The 22,359-nt window shown below is 40.7% G+C and overlaps 1 protein-coding gene across 1 annotated transcript in view; it reads right to left on the reverse strand.

The window, feature by feature from the left end:
• Positions 1-10,181: 10,181 nt before the first annotated feature.
• The window catches only part of RCL1 (RNA terminal phosphate cyclase like 1), a 43,348-nt gene continuing 31,170 nt past the window's right edge, over positions 10,182-22,359 (reverse strand). Inside the window, exons 8-9 of the mRNA XM_039545856.1 lie at positions 15,932-16,035; positions 10,182-10,527 (exon numbers count right to left, since the gene is read on the reverse strand). Of these exons, the coding sequence (XP_039401790.1) occupies positions 10,377-10,527; positions 15,932-16,035 (255 nt within the window). The 3' untranslated portion in view covers positions 10,182-10,376. The remainder of the gene's footprint in view (positions 10,528-15,931; positions 16,036-22,359) is intronic.

A 22,359-nucleotide genomic window follows, 5' to 3' on the forward strand; every position in this document is an offset into this window, starting at 1 on the left:
AATAGATGCATGTCTGTGTTTATAACCCTTCAATCTGACTGGGAATTATATAAAGATCCAGGTAGCATCCCCTGCCCTCTTGGCTTTGAAATTTATCCCAATGAAACTAGGGGAGAGGGATGGGTGAAGGAATTATAATAAACATTTTAAATAATTAGATGACTGGAAAAGAAAGTAACAGGAAAGGCTATTACAGCGGTGAGCCAAAGGAATCTTCCATTCAGTTAGCTGCTCTGGTCAAAATGCTCTCCACTGCTGGAGACATGGGGAGGAGCAAAGCAGAGCAAAATGAGGTGGGAACACTCAAGCTGCAGAAGGATGGAGGCTGGAGAGCTGGCATGCTGTTGCCTCCCTGAGACTATACAACCTCTGCCACCCCAGATCCCAGGCACTGAAGACCCTCCACACAGAGGTTCCAGGTTCCGAGGAGTCGACACAATTTCATGTGGATGCTAGCGCTTGGCCTTTATTTCCTCCATGGTCCTCTGGCCCCCTGTGGCCTCCCAAGAGGACTGTCTGCTTTTCCATTGGAAAGCATAATATAGCTCCATGTGCAGTAGTCACAGCAGCCTTGTCTGCTAGAGGGAATTAACTCAGTGACAAAGAGTTGTCTTCAGAAGTTTCATTGTCATATTTTTCCAAAGCATGAGAGTAAAACCACCCTGCAAAATAAACAATATCGCCTCTAAACCCCTGCACCCACCAACATCCTAAAGCCCTTGTCAACTGAAGCGGGTTATGGAGCTGGAAAACTGTAACAAAATATTCTTAAAATATTCATTCTTTCATACAAAAATGTATGTGACACTTACCTTCTACATCATGTCATATGCAACCAGATGCCTATTGTACCAGCCATCTTCCAACTTCTTTGGTGCAACAAGGGCCAGTACTTCAGAGACAGGCATGTACAAATATATATATATATATATATATATATATGTATCTGCACAAATACCAGATGTGTGTGTGCCAATCAGATATTTGTGAACACACTTAGCCAATCAAGCAGATAACTGGAAGTTATTTATGCACACAGACCTGTTTTACTGGCATATGGTAGGTGTAGGCTCAAATATTTACATGTTCTTTATTTAGCAAATTGGGCCATTAAAATTATTATTCAACTTAAAATTCTCATATAGGTTGGTGGGTCAAAACCAAGCATGGACACTAGAGATTTGAAGTTGTTACCACGTGATGGACTGAGGCTTCTGAGCCAGTTCTCAGTGGACAACTGTCCTTCTCACAAAAATCTACCACCACAACCAACATAGGTTGGACTGATTCTTATTAGGGCTGTCAAGCAATTAAAAAAAATTAATTGTAATTAATCACACTGTTAATAAATGATAGATTACCATTTATTTAAATATTTTTGGATGTTTTCTACATTTTCAAATATATTAATTTCAATTACATCACCAAATACAAAGTGTACAGTTCTCACATTTTATTTATTTTTATTACAAATATTTGCATTGTAAAAAAACACTTTTTTTCCCTCAATTCACCTAATACAAATACTGTAGTGCAATCTCTTTATCATGGAAGTTGAATTTACGAATGTGGAATTATACACAAAAAAACCTGCATTCAATAAAACAATGTAAAACTTTAAAGCCTATAAGTCCAATCAGTCCTACTTCTTGTTCAGCCAATCGCTCAAACAAGTTTGTTTACATTTGCAGAAGATAATGCTGCCTGCTTCTTGTTTACAATGTCACCTGAAAGTGAGAACAGGTGTTCACATGACACTGTTGTAGCCGGCATCACAATATATTTACATGCCAAATGCACTAAAGATTCATATGTCCCTTCATGCTTCAACCACCATTCCAGGGGACATGCATCCATGCTGATGACAGGTTCTGCTTGATAACAATCCGAAACAGCGTGGACCAATGCATGTTCATTTTCATCATCTGAATCAGATGCCACCAGCAGAAGGCGGATTTTCTTTTTTGGTGATTTCGGTTCTGTAGTTTCTGCATCAGAGTGCTGCTCTATTTAGACTTCTGAAAGCATGCTCCACACCTCATCCCTCTCAGATTTTGGAAGGCATTTCAGATTCTTAAACCTTGGGTCAAGTGCTGTAGCTATCGTTAGAAATTTCACATTGCTTTCTTCTTTGTGAAAGTGTTCTTAAAACGAACAACATGTGCTGGTTCATCATCCGACACTGCTATAACATGGAATATATGGCAGAATGTGGGTAAAACAGAGGAGAAGACATACAATTCTCCCCCAAGGAGTTCAGTCCCAAATGTAATTAACACATTTTTTTTTAACGAGCATCTTCAGCATGGAAGTGTGCCCTCTGGAAAGATGGCCGAAGCATACAAATCTTTAGCTCATCTGGCACATAAATATCTTGCGACACCAGCTACAACAGTGCCATGCGAACATCTGTTCTCACTTTCAGGTGACATTTTAATTAAGAAGTGAGCAGCATTATCTTCTGTAAATGTAAACAAACATGTTTCTCTTAGCAACTGGTTGAACAAGAAGCAGGACTGAGTGGAGTTGTAGGCTCTAAAGTTTTACATTGCTTTGTTTTTGAGTGAAGTTATGTAACAAAAAAACCCCTACATTTGTAAGTTGCACTTTCATGATAAAGGGATTGCACTACAGTACTTGTATGAGGTGAATTGAAAAATAGTATTTCTTTTGTTTATCATTTTTACAGTACAAATATTTCTAATAATACAAAGTGAGCACTACAACACAGAATACAAAGTGTACAATTGAAATCGATATATTTGAAAATGTAGAAAAACCAAAAATATTTAATACATTTCAATTGGTATTCTATTGTTTAACAGTGCAATTAATTGTGATGAATTTTTTGAGTTAATCGCGTGAGTTAACTGCGATTAATTGACAGCCCTAATTCTTATTGACAATTTCAACCCTCACCTGTGGAAACTGAATGGGCATACAACTTGAATTATCATTACCCCATGGAAGTGGTCCATCAGCAGTGGGGCAGATTGCACTGCCACAGCTCATGCTACACCTGGTCTATGGATAAACAGGAATCTGATCTGTAGGGTTGTCAACACCATTCACATAAGCACTACAACCAATTTTAATAAAGCTCTTACCAGAGTGCCCTGAAGAACTGTTACTTCTTCTTCTTCAAAGATTGGCCGATCTGTGAAACTGCATATCTTTTTTTCTATCTTTTTTATTTTATTTCCCTTTAAAGCAATGAGCAAATCTGAGTCATTGTAAACATTCCGTTGCTGAGCTGCACAAACCAGTTGTTTCGTCTAGGTGGAGTTATGGGCTAACACTCTAATACTACAGTTTGGTTGAGTGCAGGTAACTTAATGACATAATTACTTCACTGCTAAGGAATCTGCTGCCTGGTCAACTTGTGGCACGTCATGTTTGCTGAGAGTAATTTTCAACATCTAAAATTTTGTTGTTGTAACCATCCAAAATCTTTATTGAAGTGGATTCCAGAAGCCTGAGTATCACTCCAAATTAGTAACTTAACTAGGGTTGGATCTGTACTTTTACTCCTACTATTAGTCACATCCTGTACATTTAAACTTCTAGATCATTGGTCCCTTGTATTTATGCAGTCATCCCAAATGCAGTACCTTCAGTATAAATGGATGGTATCTTATCAAAGAATCCACTTCAAAGAAGGACATTTATTTTCCTGCAAAACTTCAGCCATGTTATTGGTTTGCATTATTAAAATTTTTGTATAAACTGCACATTGTTCTTCTTTTACTAAGGTAAATGAAAAACATACGGTAAATTAGTCCACCTTACTTACAGTCTAGTAATTGCAAGTTAGAAGAGATTAAAACCCAAGTTTCCAAAAAAAAACATGCCATCCATAATCTGGGTGTGTAACTCACAGGAGTAGCTGGGTATGGAGATAAAGAGATATAGGGGGCCTGCTGCACTCACTTTTTAAATATTAATTTTTTTCATGAGCACCTTGGAATAATTTTCTGTTCCAGAGTGGGGAAAAGAAAAAGTAAAAAATAAAACAAAAGAACCCAGGGCACTGTTCATTGTTTTGCAATCAGTACTCAGTGGCATAAAGCAGAGGGAGTGAGGGGACTTGAGGGGAAAACAAAGTTGAATTTTGAAAATAATAATTTTTGAAAAATATTAATTGCTCCAGTTCAAACTCTGAAACAAACTCCTCCCCCCCACAACCTGGAGTTGTAGGTACTCTTTTAGGTATCATGATGAGCCCCAACCATGGAGAGCAAGATTTTGAACTTGATTTGATATTCTATTGGAAGCCAGTGTAGAGGACAGGTTTGATGTGCTCACAGTAGCCTGTGTTGCTGAGGAGACATGCTGCAGCGCAGTGTACTAGTTTCCTAAGAACTGAAGGCTTTATGCCTAGATATATCACACTGGTATAATCCAGCTAAGAGGGGACCAAGTTGTGAATAGGGGAAGCTAGATCATCATCTGCCAACATAGCTAAGCAGAGTTGGCAGAAGTTACTTGCAGTTGCTATGTGAGACCTTAGCATCCAGGCACCAGTGAGGAACCTAGATTTGGACTAAATTGACCAATTCTGGGTGTGTGCCTCCAACCAGCGGAGACTGCATTGTAGCTGCAAATTCTTTCCTCTGCCCACCAGCATCACCTCTGCCTTGCTCAGGTTCTGCTTCAGCCAGGTGTTCATCCATGGTCTGATCTCATCCAAGCACTGGGCCATCTAGGAGCGATAGTAGTAATAAATAATACTCTTATATAGCGGTTTTCTTCAGTAAATCTCAAAAGCACTTTACAAAGGAGGCAGTATGATTATCCCTATTTTCCAGATAAGGAACCTGAAGCACAGAGAGGGGAAGTGACTTGTGCAAAGTCACCCAGCACTCCTGCGGCAGAATCAAGAATAAAATCCAGGAGTCCTGAATCCCAGCCCAGTGCTCAGCCCACGAGGCCACACTGCCTAATGGTAGTAGTGTGGTTGTATGTTGTGAAGGATTGGTAGAGCTGTGTGTTACCTGCATATTGCTGGCACTTGAGTCTGGGTTGTCTGCCCAGGTCACCTAGTGGCTGTATGTGGACATTTAAAAAGAACCAGAGAGAACTGATCCTTGTGAGACTCCACAAGTGAGGGGCCTACTGGTGGAAGTGCACTTTCTCATCACTACTTATAGGATTCATCTGCCCAAGAGAGACTCAGACCATTTTAGCACATTAGTCTTCTACAACAGGCTAGCTGCTCCCTGTAAGTCTGTCTCTAACTGAGCTGCTCGTTGGCCTTTTATCCATGGACCAGGTGAACTACAGAACTACAACTATCACCTGATTCTTGGCCTCAAACCCCTCACCTGAGTCCCAGGTGGGGCTACCCTCAACTCCCTTATAGGGCCATCCCACCATGTGACATAGGTGAACATATGAAGACCAGGAGAGATAAAGATGATGCAGATATTAAAAAAAATAATCTGGGTATAATTTATCAATACTGGATGCTAACCATGTCAAAGAGGATACATACAGCAGCAAGGAGTGGAATGTACAGAGAATATCTGTGCCGCTCCCCCCCCCCCCAAATTCTGATTCCCAGCCAGGACTTTGGAATAAAGTAAGAGCTGCTCCAGACAAGCCATACAGGCTTGACACCAAATCCAATGCATACTGGGACAGGATTTGGGGAGTTTAGGGTCTGATCCTGTCCCTGCTGAAGTCAATGTGGAAGCTCCATTGATTTCAGTGGTGCAGGACCAGACCTTTAGTCCATAATCTGTGCCTACCCACACAAGAGACAATCAGTTAAATACTTCATGGTGGAATCTCAGTGCTTTGATTCAATGAACTGAAAAACTGGAGCACAAGAGCTTTGGGCACACTATACTTACAAAAGAGATATAAACAATGTATGATCGTGTTCTCTGATACTTTTAGGGAGGCTGATCAGGTTAGAAGCAACAAACTCACTAACATTAAAGAAAGAAGACAGGGAGTCTTGTAACGGTTTGCATAAGTAGGAAAGATTAATCATGACAAAAACAGAATTTACCAGAAGCCAGACTTACGACATTTGAATAAGTATAGTCCTTCTATGCATTTTTCAGCATCAATTTTGAAAGCTTTTTATTCACAATGAAACCAAGCACCTCCCACTCTTTACCTGTATTAAGCAAAATGAGCAATGTACTCATTGTCACAACCCCCCACCTCCCTCCGCAGTAATTCCAAGTATTTTCAGGGCTATCTCTACTAGAAAGTTTCGCAGTATATTCAAAAGTGACAGTCTGGGGGCATATATCTCATTGTGGATGCCATTTTCATTAGGGGGAGGAGTGGCAAACCCACAGCACCTTGAGATGAGAATATCTCATGTCTTCCCCAGAGGCAAACAGGATAATATGTAACCATTATATAGCTGTTCAAGATGTTATACAGATAATCAAAAGCCATGAGATGGGCAGATATTTAGGTTTTACAGATGGAAATTGTGTTTTTGCCCAAAGCTACACAGCAAGCCTGTAGGAGAGCTGGGACTAGTCTTTTGGAGTTCTGGATTCTAGTGTTCATTGAATTAGACTTGCCATCTCTTAACCAAAATGTCTGTACTGCCTGGCGGTAGTGTAAAACACACAACACGGACAAACATGGGGGGAACCCCAGTTACTTTGACAGGGATTTTATTTGATTGTATCCACTTCTGATATTAAAAAACTATTGCTAGCTAACTTGATTTTTTGAGAGAGATTTGTGGTCCAAGATTAATTGTGACTAAAGTTCGCATCTGATACTTCCCATCAGTAGTTTTAACATTAGAAACAATGCTCAGACTAGAGAGAGAGCGCTAGAGTTAGCAGCAACAGTTTTCTGTGGCACTAAGTGGCTGCCACATAAAATAATCTTGTGTGTTATGTGCCTACGCTTTGACATCAGCCCAGCATGATAGAGATGCAAAACCTCAGAGAAGTCTATGCCAACTGTGTACATCAGATGAGCCAGCCATTTCAAGGACGCCTGTGCCTTGACATCAGAGCAGAAGATAAAGGTTTTTAGGTCTGTGCCTCAGCATCAGCCCAACATGACTGATCATGGAACTTCAAAGGAACCTGCTCCTTGATGTTATCTCTGCAAGTTAACCCTGTACTTATATTTTGCCAGTAACCTTCCAGGAGCCGGTGCTTCGGCTTCTGCCCAGCAAACTAGAACTGGGCAGAGGCTTCAGTACATGGGAGTGTAACTTTCCATCCTCTGCTGAAGACAGAAGAGTTCCCCTCCTCTCCCTTTCCTGAGTAAGCTCAATCATCTTCCTCCTGTATTTTCAGTGGCTGAATGACAACTCATCAGGCAGGGGAATATGAAGCAGAAGCAGGAGTAAGGAGTCTGGCTGAGGCCTTTAAAAGGCTCCACCTATTGACGGGAAGGCTTGGAGCAGCAGTTGTCCAAAGCAGTCCATCACTCTCCTTTTTTTTATGGACAGATCTGTCCCCTTGTTGCTTTCCCCTCCCCTACAGGGGGAAAAGAGGGGCTCCTCCTCCAATTCTCTCCCCGCTTCAGGGACTTCACTGACTTCCTCTCCCCCAGCCAGAATCCTGGGGAAACAGAATCACTTGTCAGTCCTGTTCCCCTCCTGGAACTCCACAGAGGACTGTGGGATGGGAGCTGAAAGGATATTCCACAATCACATACACAACAGAGTGCTTGGGAACATGTACTCCTTTCACATACATTAATGCCTTCATTCCATTCTACTCCCTGTACCATGGCCTATCACACACTAGGACATAGGTGATACTTCACCACATGGGGTTAACACCCATGACTACATATAGCCAGTGCTGGTGAGCTCCCCTCATACTCTGATCTGCTTCAACCACTGGGTTGCAAGTCGACTGCTGCAGAAAAGAGGCTCTGTGTATATGTAGTTAGGGCATTTGCTCTATATTATGACGGAAGACTATCAAGACACCAAGGATCATGTGACAATTTTTGGGAAAAAATGTTAATGTGCAGAATTAAGCTGCAGCTCTTAAGAGCGTCACAACCTCACCCTTTACAAACACGACTCTACACATGGAAAGGGTTTGCAGAGCTGCACATCAGAAACTCGCAGTCGAAATTTAACCAATACTGAGCCCTATCTCTGGGACTCCATTTAAGAGCTCTTAGGGTAATTTCAGGCACCCAATTCTGGCTTTACAGCATAGTGGGTTTCTTTCTTACCTGAAGGAACACAGTCTTCTAAATAGCATTATTTGAAAGATTTGATTGTGATTAAAGATTCAGGTGCTAAGAGTCAATCCGAGATCTTATTCCCCCATCAATTACTGGAAACAGTATTCACCAACCAGGTTAGACTGCAAATGTGGGCTAAAAGCATGTAAGAGAAAGTCCATCTGTTGCAACATAGGAGTGGTGCTGTATTTTGTACGCTGACCGTGGTTTGCACAGACTACATAGCACTCTAGTGCCCCATCACAGTTCTGAAGAGTTAGGACACAATTCCACATAATGAACTACACAGCCAGCCATAAAATGGTGAGTTACATGATTTACATCATGTGACACATGCTGCAGCATTTTATGACACGTGTCCTGAATATCAATGAAGACATGACATGCTTTTTAGTTATAGTAATATCAACTAGGCTGTGCCATGGCATAAACTACATCTCAGCTCCCTTCACTGATGTGTATGACAGGGTACAAAATATTCCAGCTTTATCACTTTTCACAGTAATTTCTACACATTGTATTAAAAAAAAACAAATGAAAAAGTCACCCCTATTTTGCTCTTCCCAGAAGTTTTAGAAAGTGACAATTATCACATTCGTATCAGTTTAGAGGAGCTGTTTATCTTTTGAAAATTCAGAGTGCTAGTCTGGGGAAAAACAAAATTAAAAAAGGGGAAAAAGCCTCAGTTAGAAAAATCTACACAATTTTATTTTTCTAAATAAATGTGTAGGCAGATTGCTACAAAAACACAGAATTTCAAGTACAGTACATACTGAGTATTGTTGCCGCCAATAATTTACAACACATATACACAGTCTTCTGTCAAATTCCTATATGGATCCAACATGTACCTGTCATGTTACAGATGCATTTCTTACAATGGTAATGGATAAGGATGCATTCTCATGATCTTCTAATGGCGTAATACTATATTAATCAAAGCATATTGCATCAATATAGTTTATAAAGGATTATGACAACTGTAACAGCCAGTGGCACAGTTTGAAATGGTTTTATTTTAAATTAGTCATCCTCATTGTTTGTCATACTGAGGAAAACTACTTCAATCTGTGGCTATGTGCTTAATACTTTTTCATTGTATAAGAACAGTCCAATATTAAACTCTAACATGTGTGCACTAGCATCTACCACTCACCTCTGCTGTGTGAAAAAAAGATCTTTCCCGGTGGGATATTTCATCCTTTGGAAATTTGAAAGATACCCAACAGACATTAAGAAAGGAACCCCAACCAAACTCCTCACCCACAAAGATTGCATCCACACAAGACAATACCCAGATGTGATACATTTAATCCACCAAAACCCTGTGGCTACCTTTCCCAAATGATCAGAACAGTCCACTTTTGGAGTGTTTGGAATACTGTATAAACAAACAAACCCGAGCAATTTTTCTAATAGTAAAATAAAGGATCTGAAACAAAACAATTTACAAAGCAGATACCTAGTCAAAAGATCTCCCCCTGCCTCCGGGAGCAAGAACGTTGAATTACATCAGTATAGGTAAACATCTTTTACATATTCTAATTTTCAGAAAAGTTAAATGGCAGATATTTCTTCTATATCCCCACACCCGGCAGTTCACTAAGCTTGAACAAAGCCCATAACATCAGTAAGAGACTTTCCACTGTCTTTATGGTCCTTATCTAATGCATACAAGATTCAGACCCTGATTCTGCAAACACTTATGTACACACTTGACCTCATAAATGCAAATAGTTCCATGAAGGGCCATGCAACTACTCATATGCATAACTTTATGTGCATAAGTGTTCTCAGGATTGAGGCCTTTGACAAATTCTGTATACATACAACTTAAAAACAACAACTATTGTTCTAGTTTGAGTTCAGATTATTTCAATGTTGGTATTTCTTAGATGGGGCTCTGTAATTACCGCCCCCCGACACACACATATTTTGAGAAATTATTTGCTCTGCAATTCTCTTTTTGGTCACCTTTGTTAAGGTCTCCTTCCTTAACTCCTCCATAAAAATGTAAAACTGTCAATACTTTTAAAGACAGTTGCATACAGCAACCACCACGTTAGTCTGGGAGGAAAAGAAGGAGAAGAGGCTCAACCATGTTGTATGTAAGATGCTAAACCACATCTCTGCTGTACTCGTTTTGACGTCACATTTTCGTAAAAGCTGCCGATATTTTATCATTTGATTGTCTTGCTAAGGTTGGAAAATCCAATGCCAACACACGTCATTAAGACTTTCTCTCCACCCTGGAGCTCTTCATGAGATGGCTTGGTTTCAATTTTGAACATAATCTGGAAGAAGCTTCTCAAATGTCGCAGAAACTCAATTCTGAAAGGGAGAGAAAACAAGGTTTTTTTTTTGTTTTTTTTTTAAGAAAAAGAAAAGTGTTAAACTATCTTCAACAAATCAGTTACTCATTTAGTTAACACAGCGGTCTTGCCCTGTAAGTAGAGCACAGACTAACATTCAATGAGATGTGCAATGTAGTTGAAGCTGTGTTTGTCCCAGGATTTTAGGGAGACAAGGTGGGTGAGGTAATATCTTTTACTGGACCAACTTCTGTTGGTGAGAGAGAGACGCTTTCGAGCTCTGTGTGGCTTGGAAGCTTCTCTCGCCCACATTCTGGCTACTTGGTACAGAGGTAGGAAAATGGGTGCATGGGTTTGAAAAAAATCTTATTTGTATTATAGCAACGCCAAGAATGAAGGCGCCAACTGAGCCTGGCGCTGCAAAAAAAAGACAAAAAGACAGTCTTTGTCCTGAAGAGTTAATAATCTAAATAGACCACACAAAGAGTGGGAGGGGCAACTGAGACACAGAGGGAGCATAACCTGACCACACAGCAGGTCAGTGGCTGAATCAGAATAGAATCCAGTTCCCATGTCTCCCAATCCAGTTCCCTATCCATTCTGCCCCCCAAAAATGTTTAGTACTGAACTTTATTGGAATTTCTGAAAAATACTTTTGAGGGTAGCTAAGGAAATTCAAAATGTTTGGGTGGGGGGAGAATACAGTAAGCAGATTCAAAAGCACATATCTGATCAGTTTTACAAGCTCCCCACTACTAAAATATCTTTGGAATCTAACAGTATCGCTTTAAAAAAAAAAAGAATTCAGATTCTGGACTTCTTTTGGAAAAGTGTTTACACCTGAAAATGTATTTTTTCAAGATTACAGGTCTGAAAAGACTTCTCTATGGAAGAGAGACAAAACAAATTAAACAAAGCAGCTCTGAAGAGGAGACAAACTGGAGTGGATATGACAGAAAAATAATGAATGGTATAAAGAAGGTAAATGAGATGCACCTTGGGGATAGTCAATGAAACTGAAAGGCAACAAAATGGAAAATTGATAATTGCTCACTATGCGATGCTTGCCCTCTCCTCTGAAGCTGGTACCAACCACAGTTAGAGAGACATCGAAGTGGATGAACTGCTGGTTTAATCCACTGGGACAATTGCTAGGTTCCCAAGATTCTCTTCTCAGATAAGCTTAGCCTTTGGAAAGAGGGACATGCACACCACTCCTGAGCCTTCTTTTGGTAGGTAGCCTGTCCTAAGAGCTTTAATACTACATTGATCACACTTTTGAGATCAAATTCTTTTTCAGTTCTGTGCCCCCCGATGCTATTTTAAGAAATAGTTCCTGACATAGAGGACGCAGGAGGCAAGAGAGAGACAAAAATCACTGCTGAAGCACTACAAGACCTAAGAAAGTCCCAAGGCACTCCCACAGTAGTGGGATGGTCCAGAAATGGGGGCAGCACCAGGAGCACACTGTGGGAGAATGGAAGAGACAGAGCAGAGCAGACCATTCCGCCATACAGAAACTTCTTAGAGCAGTGAAAACAAACAGAATTTGGCAGGAAATGGCAGAGAACTGTGGTCTTCCTTTGGGACAGTGTTTAATAATCCTCCTCTGTCTTGTCACGTAAGTACGAGGGGTGGAAATCAGGGAAAAGAGGGAGGTGGAGAGGCTGCCAGTGTCCACACAAACTTGCAGTTCTTAATGTATGGAAGCCACCTCCAGGTGCAGCCTTGTCAGTCTGCAGGGGGAAGCAGAGTGCAGCATGGTGTGCAGCATTCCACTTCTCCCCAAACTTCAAACAAAAACCACTGCCTTGAACAAAACAAAAAGTGTTTACAGAAGCAGCATCTTTTTCCAGAAGGCCACAAAGTGAAATGAAGTGAGATACATCAATTGCACATGCACTTAAAAGTTTTTTTATGGGCAAAGCAGCTTGTTCCGTAGTTCACTAAATTATCGCTGCCACAAGTCATTTCACTGACATTGATTTACACTTCAAGCAGTAAAGTTAGGCTGACTTTACACTTAAAAGTTAGCTCGACCTTGTAGGTTGCTCCAAGCTGTGAAAAATTCCATGCCCTAAGCACTGTAGCAAAGTTGACCTAACCCTTGGTGTAGACACAGCTACATCTATGGAAGAATTCTTCCGTCAACCTAGCTACCACCTCTTGGGGAGATGGATTAACTACATTGACAGAAAAAGCCCTTCCATCAACTGTAGCAGTTGTAGTGTAGACATATCCTTAGACTCCAAGTGACACACTGTCCCAAAGCTAGCTAAAGTGGCCTAACCAATTAGAAATGTTGGTATATTGCACAAACACAGCCCTAGCTAACGGTTGCCTTCATAAGAAGGCAGATCTATTACAGAATTTGCTGTCAGATCTTTTCACTCCAGGTTTACTTACTCCCCAACCACACAACTATGATGACAAGAGTCTGTTCAACATTTAAATGTCTATATATACACATTTCCCAGACATCAGCCAGCCAATTACAGTTTATGATCCCTTGTGCATATTATAGAGCCACTAGACAAACACACCCTCCTATTTTTTTGAGGCTGTTCTGGTTAAAACATGCCAAATCTCAAACAATGAGATGATCTCAGGAAGTGTTTGACAATAAAGATGGGTGACATTTTATAGCCAAAGCTTTTTCCCCCCACGACTGAAACATTTTGTGAATTTGTGTTGATTTTGTCAAATTGTTTCAGCTGACATTTTGATTAAAAAACTAGACTATAAAATTAACAAGGCAGGCATTAAATGGATTAAAAACTGGCTAACTGATAGGTCTTACAATGTAACTGTAAACAGGGAATTGTCCTTGATAGACTCTGTTTCCAGTGGGGATAAGTTTTGGACCCAGGCTATTTAATGTTTTTATCAATGACCAGGATGAAAACAAAATCTACACTGAAAGTCTGAAGATGATAAATATTGGGGGGAGTGGTAAATAATGAAGAGGACAGGTTACTGATTCAGAGAGATCTGGATTGCTTGGTAAACTGGGCACAAGCAAACAATATGCGTTTTAATATGGCTATGTGTAGAAGTATACATCTGGGAACAAAGGATGTAGGCCATATTTACAGGATAAGGAACTCTATCCTGGGGAGGAATGACTCTGAAAAAGATTGGGGGTCATGGTGGATAATCAGCTGAACATGAGCTTTCAGTGTGATGCTATGGCCAAAAGAGCTAATGAGATCCTGGGATGCACAAATGGGGGAATCTCAAGTAGGAATAGAGAAGTTATTCTACCTCTGTACCGAGCTCTGGTGGGACTGCTGATTTAATTCTGGGTCTAGTTCTGATGCCCACAATTCAAGAAGGATGCTGATAAATTGGAGAGGGTTCAAAGAAGAGCCACAAGAGTGATTTAAGGATTAGAAAACATGCCTTATAGTGACAGACTCAAGGAGCTCAATCTATTTAGCTTAACAAAGAGAAAGTTAAGGGGTGACTTGATTACAGTCTATAGGTACACTGGGAACATCTATTTAATAATGGGCTTTTTGTTGAAACAGAGAAAAGTATAACATAGGGGTTGGCAACCTCTGGCACGCGGCTTGCCGGGGTAAGCACCCTGGCGGGCCAGGCCAGTTTGTTTACCTGCTGCGTCTGCAGGTTCGGCCGATCACGGCTTCCACTGGCCGCAGTTCGCCGCTCCAGACCAATGGGGGCTGCAGGAAGCTGTGGCCAGCACATACCTTGGCCTGCGCCACATCCCGCACCCCCAGTTGGCCGAAGCGGCGAACCACAGCCAGTGGGAGCCGTGATCAGCCGAACCTGCGGACGCGGTAGGTAAACAAACTGGCCGGCCTGCCAGGGTGCTTACCCCGGCAAGCCGCGTGCCAGAGGTTGCCAACCCCTGGTATAACACAATCCAATGGTTGGAAGTAGAACCTAAACAAACTCAGACAGGAAACAAAGTGTACATTTTTAGCAGTGAGAGTAGTTAACCAATGGAACAATTTAGCAAGGGTGATGGTGGATTTTCCATCGGTGACAACTTTTAAATAACTGAGCCAGAGATTAGGGGGTCTATTACAAGAGTGGGTGGGTGAGGGCCTATGGCGTGGAACTCAATAGTGTTTTGCTTCTCATTGTTATTTTTAAAAATATCTCCTGCATCTATGCTCAGTAGCTGTGGAGACAGATTTCTCAACCCTTAAATGTTAGCAGCACAGAAGTTGCAGACAGAAAAAAAACCAACAACTCTTACATGATCTCACATGAAACATGCTGATCTTGATAGTAACCCTCCTCCACTGCCAAACCTCTCCACCCTGCACTACCGTTACAAGAATGTCAACAACTAAAGCAGCTGAAATCAGTCCACTTAAAAATTAATGCTTTACAAACTTTGTGGTTTGAAACTGTAAAATATCAGATTATTACACTCTTAACTGCATAGTGTAATCACTGACGTTGGATGATATTACTGAACACTAAGTAGATACTCACCTTGTGATGGTCTACTTCACCCCTTCCATAAAGATAATCCTCCATTGCTCCCCTCAAAATCCATACAAACCCCCTTCCACACAACTCTGGTGGATCTGTTGGTTTCTGAGGTATCAGGGTTTGGTAGCAGTTATGCAGTTTGTAGCTCTCATGTGATGGCACCATCATTCTTCAGTTATCACAGTACTGTACCTTTCACGTATACAGCACCGGTACCATGATAACCGAAAAAGGACAGTTCATGTTCTAACTGTTTGATATTATCCCCACACATGCACATCTCTCCCCTTTCCCTTAAAGGGGTACTCTTTGATCAATTCAGTCTCTGGTAACTGCTTTGGTCTAGTCAATTGTTCATCAGCCAGCTATGATAACAGGAAAGCAGCATGCCTTTTGCCCTTCTGTATCCCAACCAACAATGGGGGAAACACAGCACTTCTCTCTCTTCAGACTGGTAACTGCCACAGACCTTGAAAAACTGTTAGAAAAAAGGCCAAAGCAAAAATAAAATGCAATCCATAACAATTCTAAGAATCCAGGGTCCCAAGCGTCTGAACGAGATACACCCTTGAGCTGTTTCTCTTTGACACTCATGCCATGAGCTGGATATGATCTTGGTGTTAGTCAGCCATTCAGAATACATTCCATTATGTGCACAACTACAACAGAGGTCATTAGGCAAAATAAACAATCCAAGACCAAGAACCAACAACAAACTGGCCTCTGAAAGTTTAATTGCCTTAGAATCAGAGGGAAAATAGGAAAGTAAGGAAGTCTTCTTCCAGTGTATAAAAATAAACACTAGGTAACTTATGATGTGCTGATCATTAAATGATCAGTACAAGTACGTCTGTTCATAGCCACAAACAAAATGTTCTGCACAAAAATACCTGTTATTTTATTAATTGCAAATTAAACAAGATGTGATATTGAAGTTAAAGAGAACAACTTACGTGTACGGAGACAGAGGTCCTAGTAGGACTTTGGAAACATCCTGCTGTCCAAGGGTCATGAGGAGCAGAACTAGGCTCTGGTTTGTTGAATCCACACAGCCTCCCTGTAAACACAAACATTTTAATTATTAATCTTTATACAAACCAGAAAATAGGAAAAAAGATGAAGGAACGTTTACTTAAAACACAGATCTATCACTGCTCTCACATTTCAAGGGTCAAAAGATAAAATCCAGATTTTGTAATAGTAACTAACTTCACAGGGCATATTTGGAAAGGGACTTGAGTTAAAAACCACAGTAAGAAAATTATTTTTCTAACACTATTGATTATGAAAACCCAGGGAATCTCTAAAATTTAACAAACAATATAAATAGAGGAAAAATATATTTATTTTGCATTTCACTTATTTGTGGCAAGTGAAAATAGACTACTCTCTTTCAGGTTCATGTGCACTAATAGATTACTGAAATGCTTGGGTTATAGCTCTTTAGGTAAATGTTTAAAATGGGGGACAACCTGAAAGCTATTCAACTTCAAAAAACTTGGTTAAAAATAGTTTCAGATATTACATCTTCCCAACCCCCGGCTGCCTATTATTGTAGCTGTGCAGACACATTTTCCTGTTTTCAAAGAACATTTCTCTCTCCTGATGTTGCTACGTGAAAAATCCACACAACTACAAGTAACACAGGCTATGTGGAACTACACAAAGTGCTATCAAATGCACAAAACAAAAACCCTGTGGGAAAATAATATTTTTCTCCCAAGCTCTGCCTCTCAAATTACACCCTGGCAGCTTTACTTAGGGCAGAGATAGGGAAGTGCGCTGTTTTGAGTGAAGCTCAATGCCTTTATATTGAATTATTGGCTGAGTATTCAGCATATGAATCTACAGCATCGTCCAAGGTTATGTCTGGGGGAACAGCTGAGCAGTACACAACCCCTAGAGTTAGTTTGGCTTTTGAAAGTCCGTTGTTCTCTCCATTCCTTGTGCTTGTTGCAACTTGACCTGGCTAGGGATGTAGGCAAGTGTGTGGTATCTCCATTAAATTTAGAGCAGAAGATATTTGCAAACAACTGGACATGGCAGTTGCCCCCTGGGCTTTCTTCTTCAAAGAGCAGACGTAGTTTGGAGAAATACTTTTGTTCAAATATGTCGAGGAGGGCATTTGTGACTCTGTTTTCAAACTATGAAGATAGCCTGTTTGGGGGAGAGGAGTTTCGCTCATGCAGGTTTAGCTAAGTTGAAGATCTACCACACTACTTACTTTCTGGTAACTTGTTCAGAAAATAAAGGTCTAGCCCCATTTCTGGCTCAGATGCCTTTTACTGCATTGGCTCAAAAGCAAGAATACTTGCTATGTAGTGAAAATGTTTCTATTATAGGGGGTCTGACCTATTTGCCTGATAAACTGCTAAAACAAATATATGAAAAAGAGACTCCTTATGACCTAAATGAAATAATGCATTTCTAACCCTTGTTAGTTTATTTTTGTATATTGTTGCAGGGATTGTGACTTTAAAGTTGTAACTGATTCTGGGGCAAGGCTGAACTTCTGTGTTTTGTTTTTGTATTTTTTAAAGAACTGGTATTAATTTTATTGAGTTATGTTGATTTTAAAACTCGTATTTATTTTATATGTATTGTACTGTGTGCTCTGTTCTAAAGCTAAGACACTATATTAATATAATTGAACTTTATATTTGTCTCTCGTATCTTTCAGTTACTATAAACAAAAGCAAAAACGTTTCAGACAGCAGTGTCATTTTGACATTGGCACTGCTCCTTTAAATCCAAACAAAAAATTGATTGGACATTTTGAGATAGCCTGTAAAGACTTGCGTTTACAAAATGTGTTTTATTATTAATAAAAATAATAATTAAATAACTAGTTTGGGAACAAAATTTAGGTTAACAGTATCCCTTTAATCAAGACAGTCTAGATGGCTTGGAAACAATTGCAGCCTTTCAACTTTACTTAGGAAAAAAAATCTCTCTTTTGATAATTAGAAAGTAGGGAACATGGTTCTGGATACACACCAAACCCGATTACACAGTAAAACCCCATTTATCCTAATGTCACATTTCCTCCTAGCATGAGCAGTTTATCCAGAAATTGCAAACTGACTATTCAGTCCTTACTTTTAGATGGCCCTGAAATGTTTCTGACAAACAGGGTTGAACTATAACGAATACATAGCAACAAGTCATTCCTGCAACTGCTTGCAGCTTTCTGCATTTGAGCAAGGGGATACATTTTATCTTGCTTAGTTGGAAGAGAGACTCGCTTTTTTATTACCAAATAAAGCTACTCAAAACATGTGAAAGAAAAATCTGGCATAAAATTAAATTTGGACTCTCTCATAGACAGCTTGATCGAAAATTCACATCAATCCGTGGATGGACTCTACTGACTTCAGTGAGTTTTGGATCAGATCCTTAATAGGCTCTCCAAAATGTTTTTTTGAGCCAACCAAACTAACCATTTCAAAAACTTGTACATGTAATCACACACTAGAGCTATTACTGTTCAGCCACATGGCAAGCAACATCTGCTCATTTTATTTTTCAAACCACTAAGCTATCCCTCCCACCTGATGAATGGGATGACTTCAGTGTTGAATTGGCTTAGTGAAGATGACAGGGTGGAAGGAAGGATCCTTACAAACCTTTAGGGAAAAGAGTTCGACAACATTGTAAGGACATGGCTGTGGAGGAAGATACGAGATGCAGTACCATGGAGGGCTGTGAACATCAGCACAGAGGCCTTGATTTGGATTCTGTACCAAAAGGAATGCAAAGAAAGCAAGAGACTGGGACAACATGCTCATGGACAGCTGTTTGATTTGGAGATTTTGAGGGTGTAACTTCATTCCTATACTAGGCTCCTTCCATTAACACTCCTTCCGACCCCAAGTTCTGCTGACATTACTTATTCCTCTGCCCTACACTTGGGGTGCTGAACCCCCCACGGCTGGCTAGGCATTGGACTTTTGGGCACTTGAGAGTGTGTGTGTCAAGAAGACTGCACACTGACCCTTCCAAAATGCAACTGTGGGGCCCCATTCAAATGGCTTTGTAAGGAGCGCTGAAATTGTCCTGCACTGACCCTGGTAGTTAGTGATTGAAGTCTTACATCAGTATTTACAACTAATTTGAATGTAAAATGGAGAAACAATGAAATGCTGTTCCTTTCACTTCAGTTTAGAGCCCAACTCCTCTATCCAGATTATCTTTTGCCTGTGAATGATTTCTCAAAACAGTGAACATTTCTGATCTTAACTTCACTGACTTCTGTCCAACCATTGCTGACCAATGCACACGGTTTTGTTTATTGTTAACTTTTTAAAGTGAATTTATTCAGCCTGGAGAGTACAAAGGTAACATGAAACAGAAAAAAGGCCAAGTGCCTGAAGTTCAAGTATTGCAATTGCAATGGTACAGAAATAATAAAGTGCAGGCTGGATGACTAAAAGTTTAAAGAGTACATGGCATTTGTCTTGTACTATTTATTTTCAAGTAATTCCCAGATGTTCTAGCTACATGTGATTGACTATCGTTATTTAAGCTTTTTTTTTTTAAAAAAAAATATTAGTCCAAGGGTCAGCAACCTTTCAGAAGTGCTGTGCCAAGTCTTTATTTATTCACTCTAATTTAAGGTTTCGCCTGCCAGTAATACATTTTAACGTTTTTAGAAGGTCTCTTTCTATAAATCTATAATATATAACTAAACTATTGTTATATGTAAAGTAAATAAGGTTTTAAAAATATTTAAGAAGCTTCACTTAAAATTAAATTAAAATGCAGAGCCCCCTGGACCGGTGGCCAGGACCCAGGCAGTGTGAGTGCCACTGAAAATCAGCTCGTGTGCCGCCTTCGGCACGCGTGCCATAGGTTGCCTACCCCTGTATTAGTCTATCAGCAACAACTTGCTTGTAGCAAATAGTAGATCAATTGCTCGTTAGTCACTGATCTGCATGATCTAAGTAGTATAGCTAGGAAAACAGTCAAAAGTTGTGTAGTTTTTCTCTTGTTAACTGTACGCAGGGCTGGCCATCTTTACTAAATAGACATCTGATCCACAGACAGGAAAAACTCGGACTTCCCCTCTCAACTGGTTCAACTCATAGCTGTGTACAAGAGCTTCTTAGACAGAACAAGATGGTGTATTATCTCCCCATGAACATTTGCTTTAGAAACAATCTGTGCAGCAAAAGAGGGCTTCAATACAGCATGAGCCTTAGATATCTGTTGGGATATATATTTTGGAGGGCACGTGCGGGTGTATAGTTGAGGCTCTCTTTCCTCAGCACATTCCTCTTCCTCTCCATAGAGGATGCTGTTTGCTCTCGACATGCTTTTTGCTATAACTATACTCAACATGGGAACACATCTTCCGATCATTGATTTTTCTACTTTGGCTGGCTGACGAAACTTTATGCCACGTTCCTACACTTCAATGGTCATGACTACTCTAGCTCCCCTCTTTAACCACTTGAATATGGATCTACATTCAAGAGAGACCTTTTCTGTTGGAAAATTTCAGATTAAATCCAAACTCTCCCCAAAATAATGGGGAAAGCAATAAGATCACTACTAAAGGCCACCAAGATTATTGTTGCCCATTATTTGTATTATGGTACCACCTTAAATTAGGGCCCCACTGTACTACATGCCAGATAGACACAGTGAGAGAGTGTTCCTGTGCCAAAGAGCTTACAAACTATATAGACAAGATGGACAAAGGATGGGAGGGGAAAGAGAAGCACAGGGAGGTGAAATGATCTGTCTGCACCACAAAGGCAGCCAGTGGCAAAGCTGGCCTAGAACCTCACCCTCCCGAGCCCCAGTCCAGTGCTTCCACCACTTTAAGAAACCCAAACAAGCAGGGGAAAAGCAGCTGTCAGGAGTATTGTCTATTGATGAAACTTTTCAAGGATTATTCCTATGAAGTACTATGTCCAATGGTGCTAAAATCACAGAAGATACCAATCTACGTCCCTTGAAAGGTCTGCAAGCTAATGTGGACAGGGATTGATTTTTTAAAAACAGCTTCTGAAAACTGCTTGAGTCTAGAGGCTTGGTTGAACCCTAATCAAGCAGGATGCACCCATCTAGGGCAGAGAGGAAAGAAATTTCCCCTCAGAAGAGGGCAGAGTGTTTGCACTGCTGCCTTTCCCGAGTGTGGGCAGCTTTAACATGTAGCTGAGGCGCCATAAGAATCCCAGGTGGGTGAGAAGGCATGCACTCAGTGTGCTGCCCATCAGGTACCAACCACTCCTTGGACTGAGCTGGCTGAGGGCCCCCAGAGAAGAGCTGTGCCACTGGAGCCCTTCTTATAGAAGGCTTTCTGCCACCATCCTCGGGTTACGAAGGCCCAGGCCAGAATAACCCAGGGATGAATCATGCCCTGGGTGAGTACATGGTCTCAAAAGATTCCCTAGAACTGTGCCCCATCCACACTGGTGGCATAACTAAGTTAGAAAACAGAATTTTAAAGCTGCACTAGCTAACAGCCCACATCTTAGACCAGGCCAGAATTAGCCACTTTACCCACAGCTCACATCAGCCCATTAATGTATAAAATGACCAAGGGGTCACCTGATCCACCAACAGTCCTATTCCTCTCTCAAACACTGCTTTGCACCTCACACCAGTGCCAACACACACAGACATCTGATCTGCTGCTCTGAGAACCTCGCTACCTTCCTACTCTGCCTTATGGCATTGCCTCTTTCTTAAAACTTAGCTGATTGCCAGCTATGCCATTAGAACATACGATCTTCAGGCCAGCCGCGTATCCATTTATTTTGCAAGGTATTTGGTACATTTTTGGGTGCTTAACAAAAAAAAAAAAAAAAACGGGGTAATGATTAACAGAGCAGTCTTCCTAGTGGCTGGATAACATATAGTTTTAATTTACAAAGAGCTAGGTGTTTTTATTGCTTTTTAAGTAAAAAATAGCCACCTCTGCTGGGAAGCCATGTGGAAATAAGGGTTTGATAGGAAATTGGATTTCTGATTCTTCCTATCATCTGAAGGGCTCTAGGGTGTTTTCATGGAGCAGCAGACTCAGAGTGGGGTTTTTAAGAATTGAAACAGAGGAGTAAGATTTGCAATTCAGCTTTTGTAAATAAAGCGCTGGAAGTGGCTGCTGCTGTAGGTAATTGCTATTGGAGGCATATAGCAGCAGGCTGTGACTCTCCTCCTCCCTGAAAAACACACTTACAAAGGGACAAGCTTTCAAATACGAATGGCCTTAGCTGCACTGTCAAAAATATGTGCACTCAGATCAGTATGTTGTAGGCCAGCACCCAGTTTGTGCACTCAGTAGAAACATGCCAATACGGTAACAGAGCCTGGTACCCCAATAACTGCATGGCTCATAACATCCCTCACAAGACCGTCACTGTTTGGGGATAGA

The sequence above is a fragment of the Mauremys reevesii genome, linkage group 6 (assembly GCF_016161935.1).
Source record: "Mauremys reevesii isolate NIE-2019 linkage group 6, ASM1616193v1, whole genome shotgun sequence".
NCBI classification, from domain to species: Eukaryota; Metazoa; Chordata; order Testudines; family Geoemydidae; genus Mauremys; species Mauremys reevesii.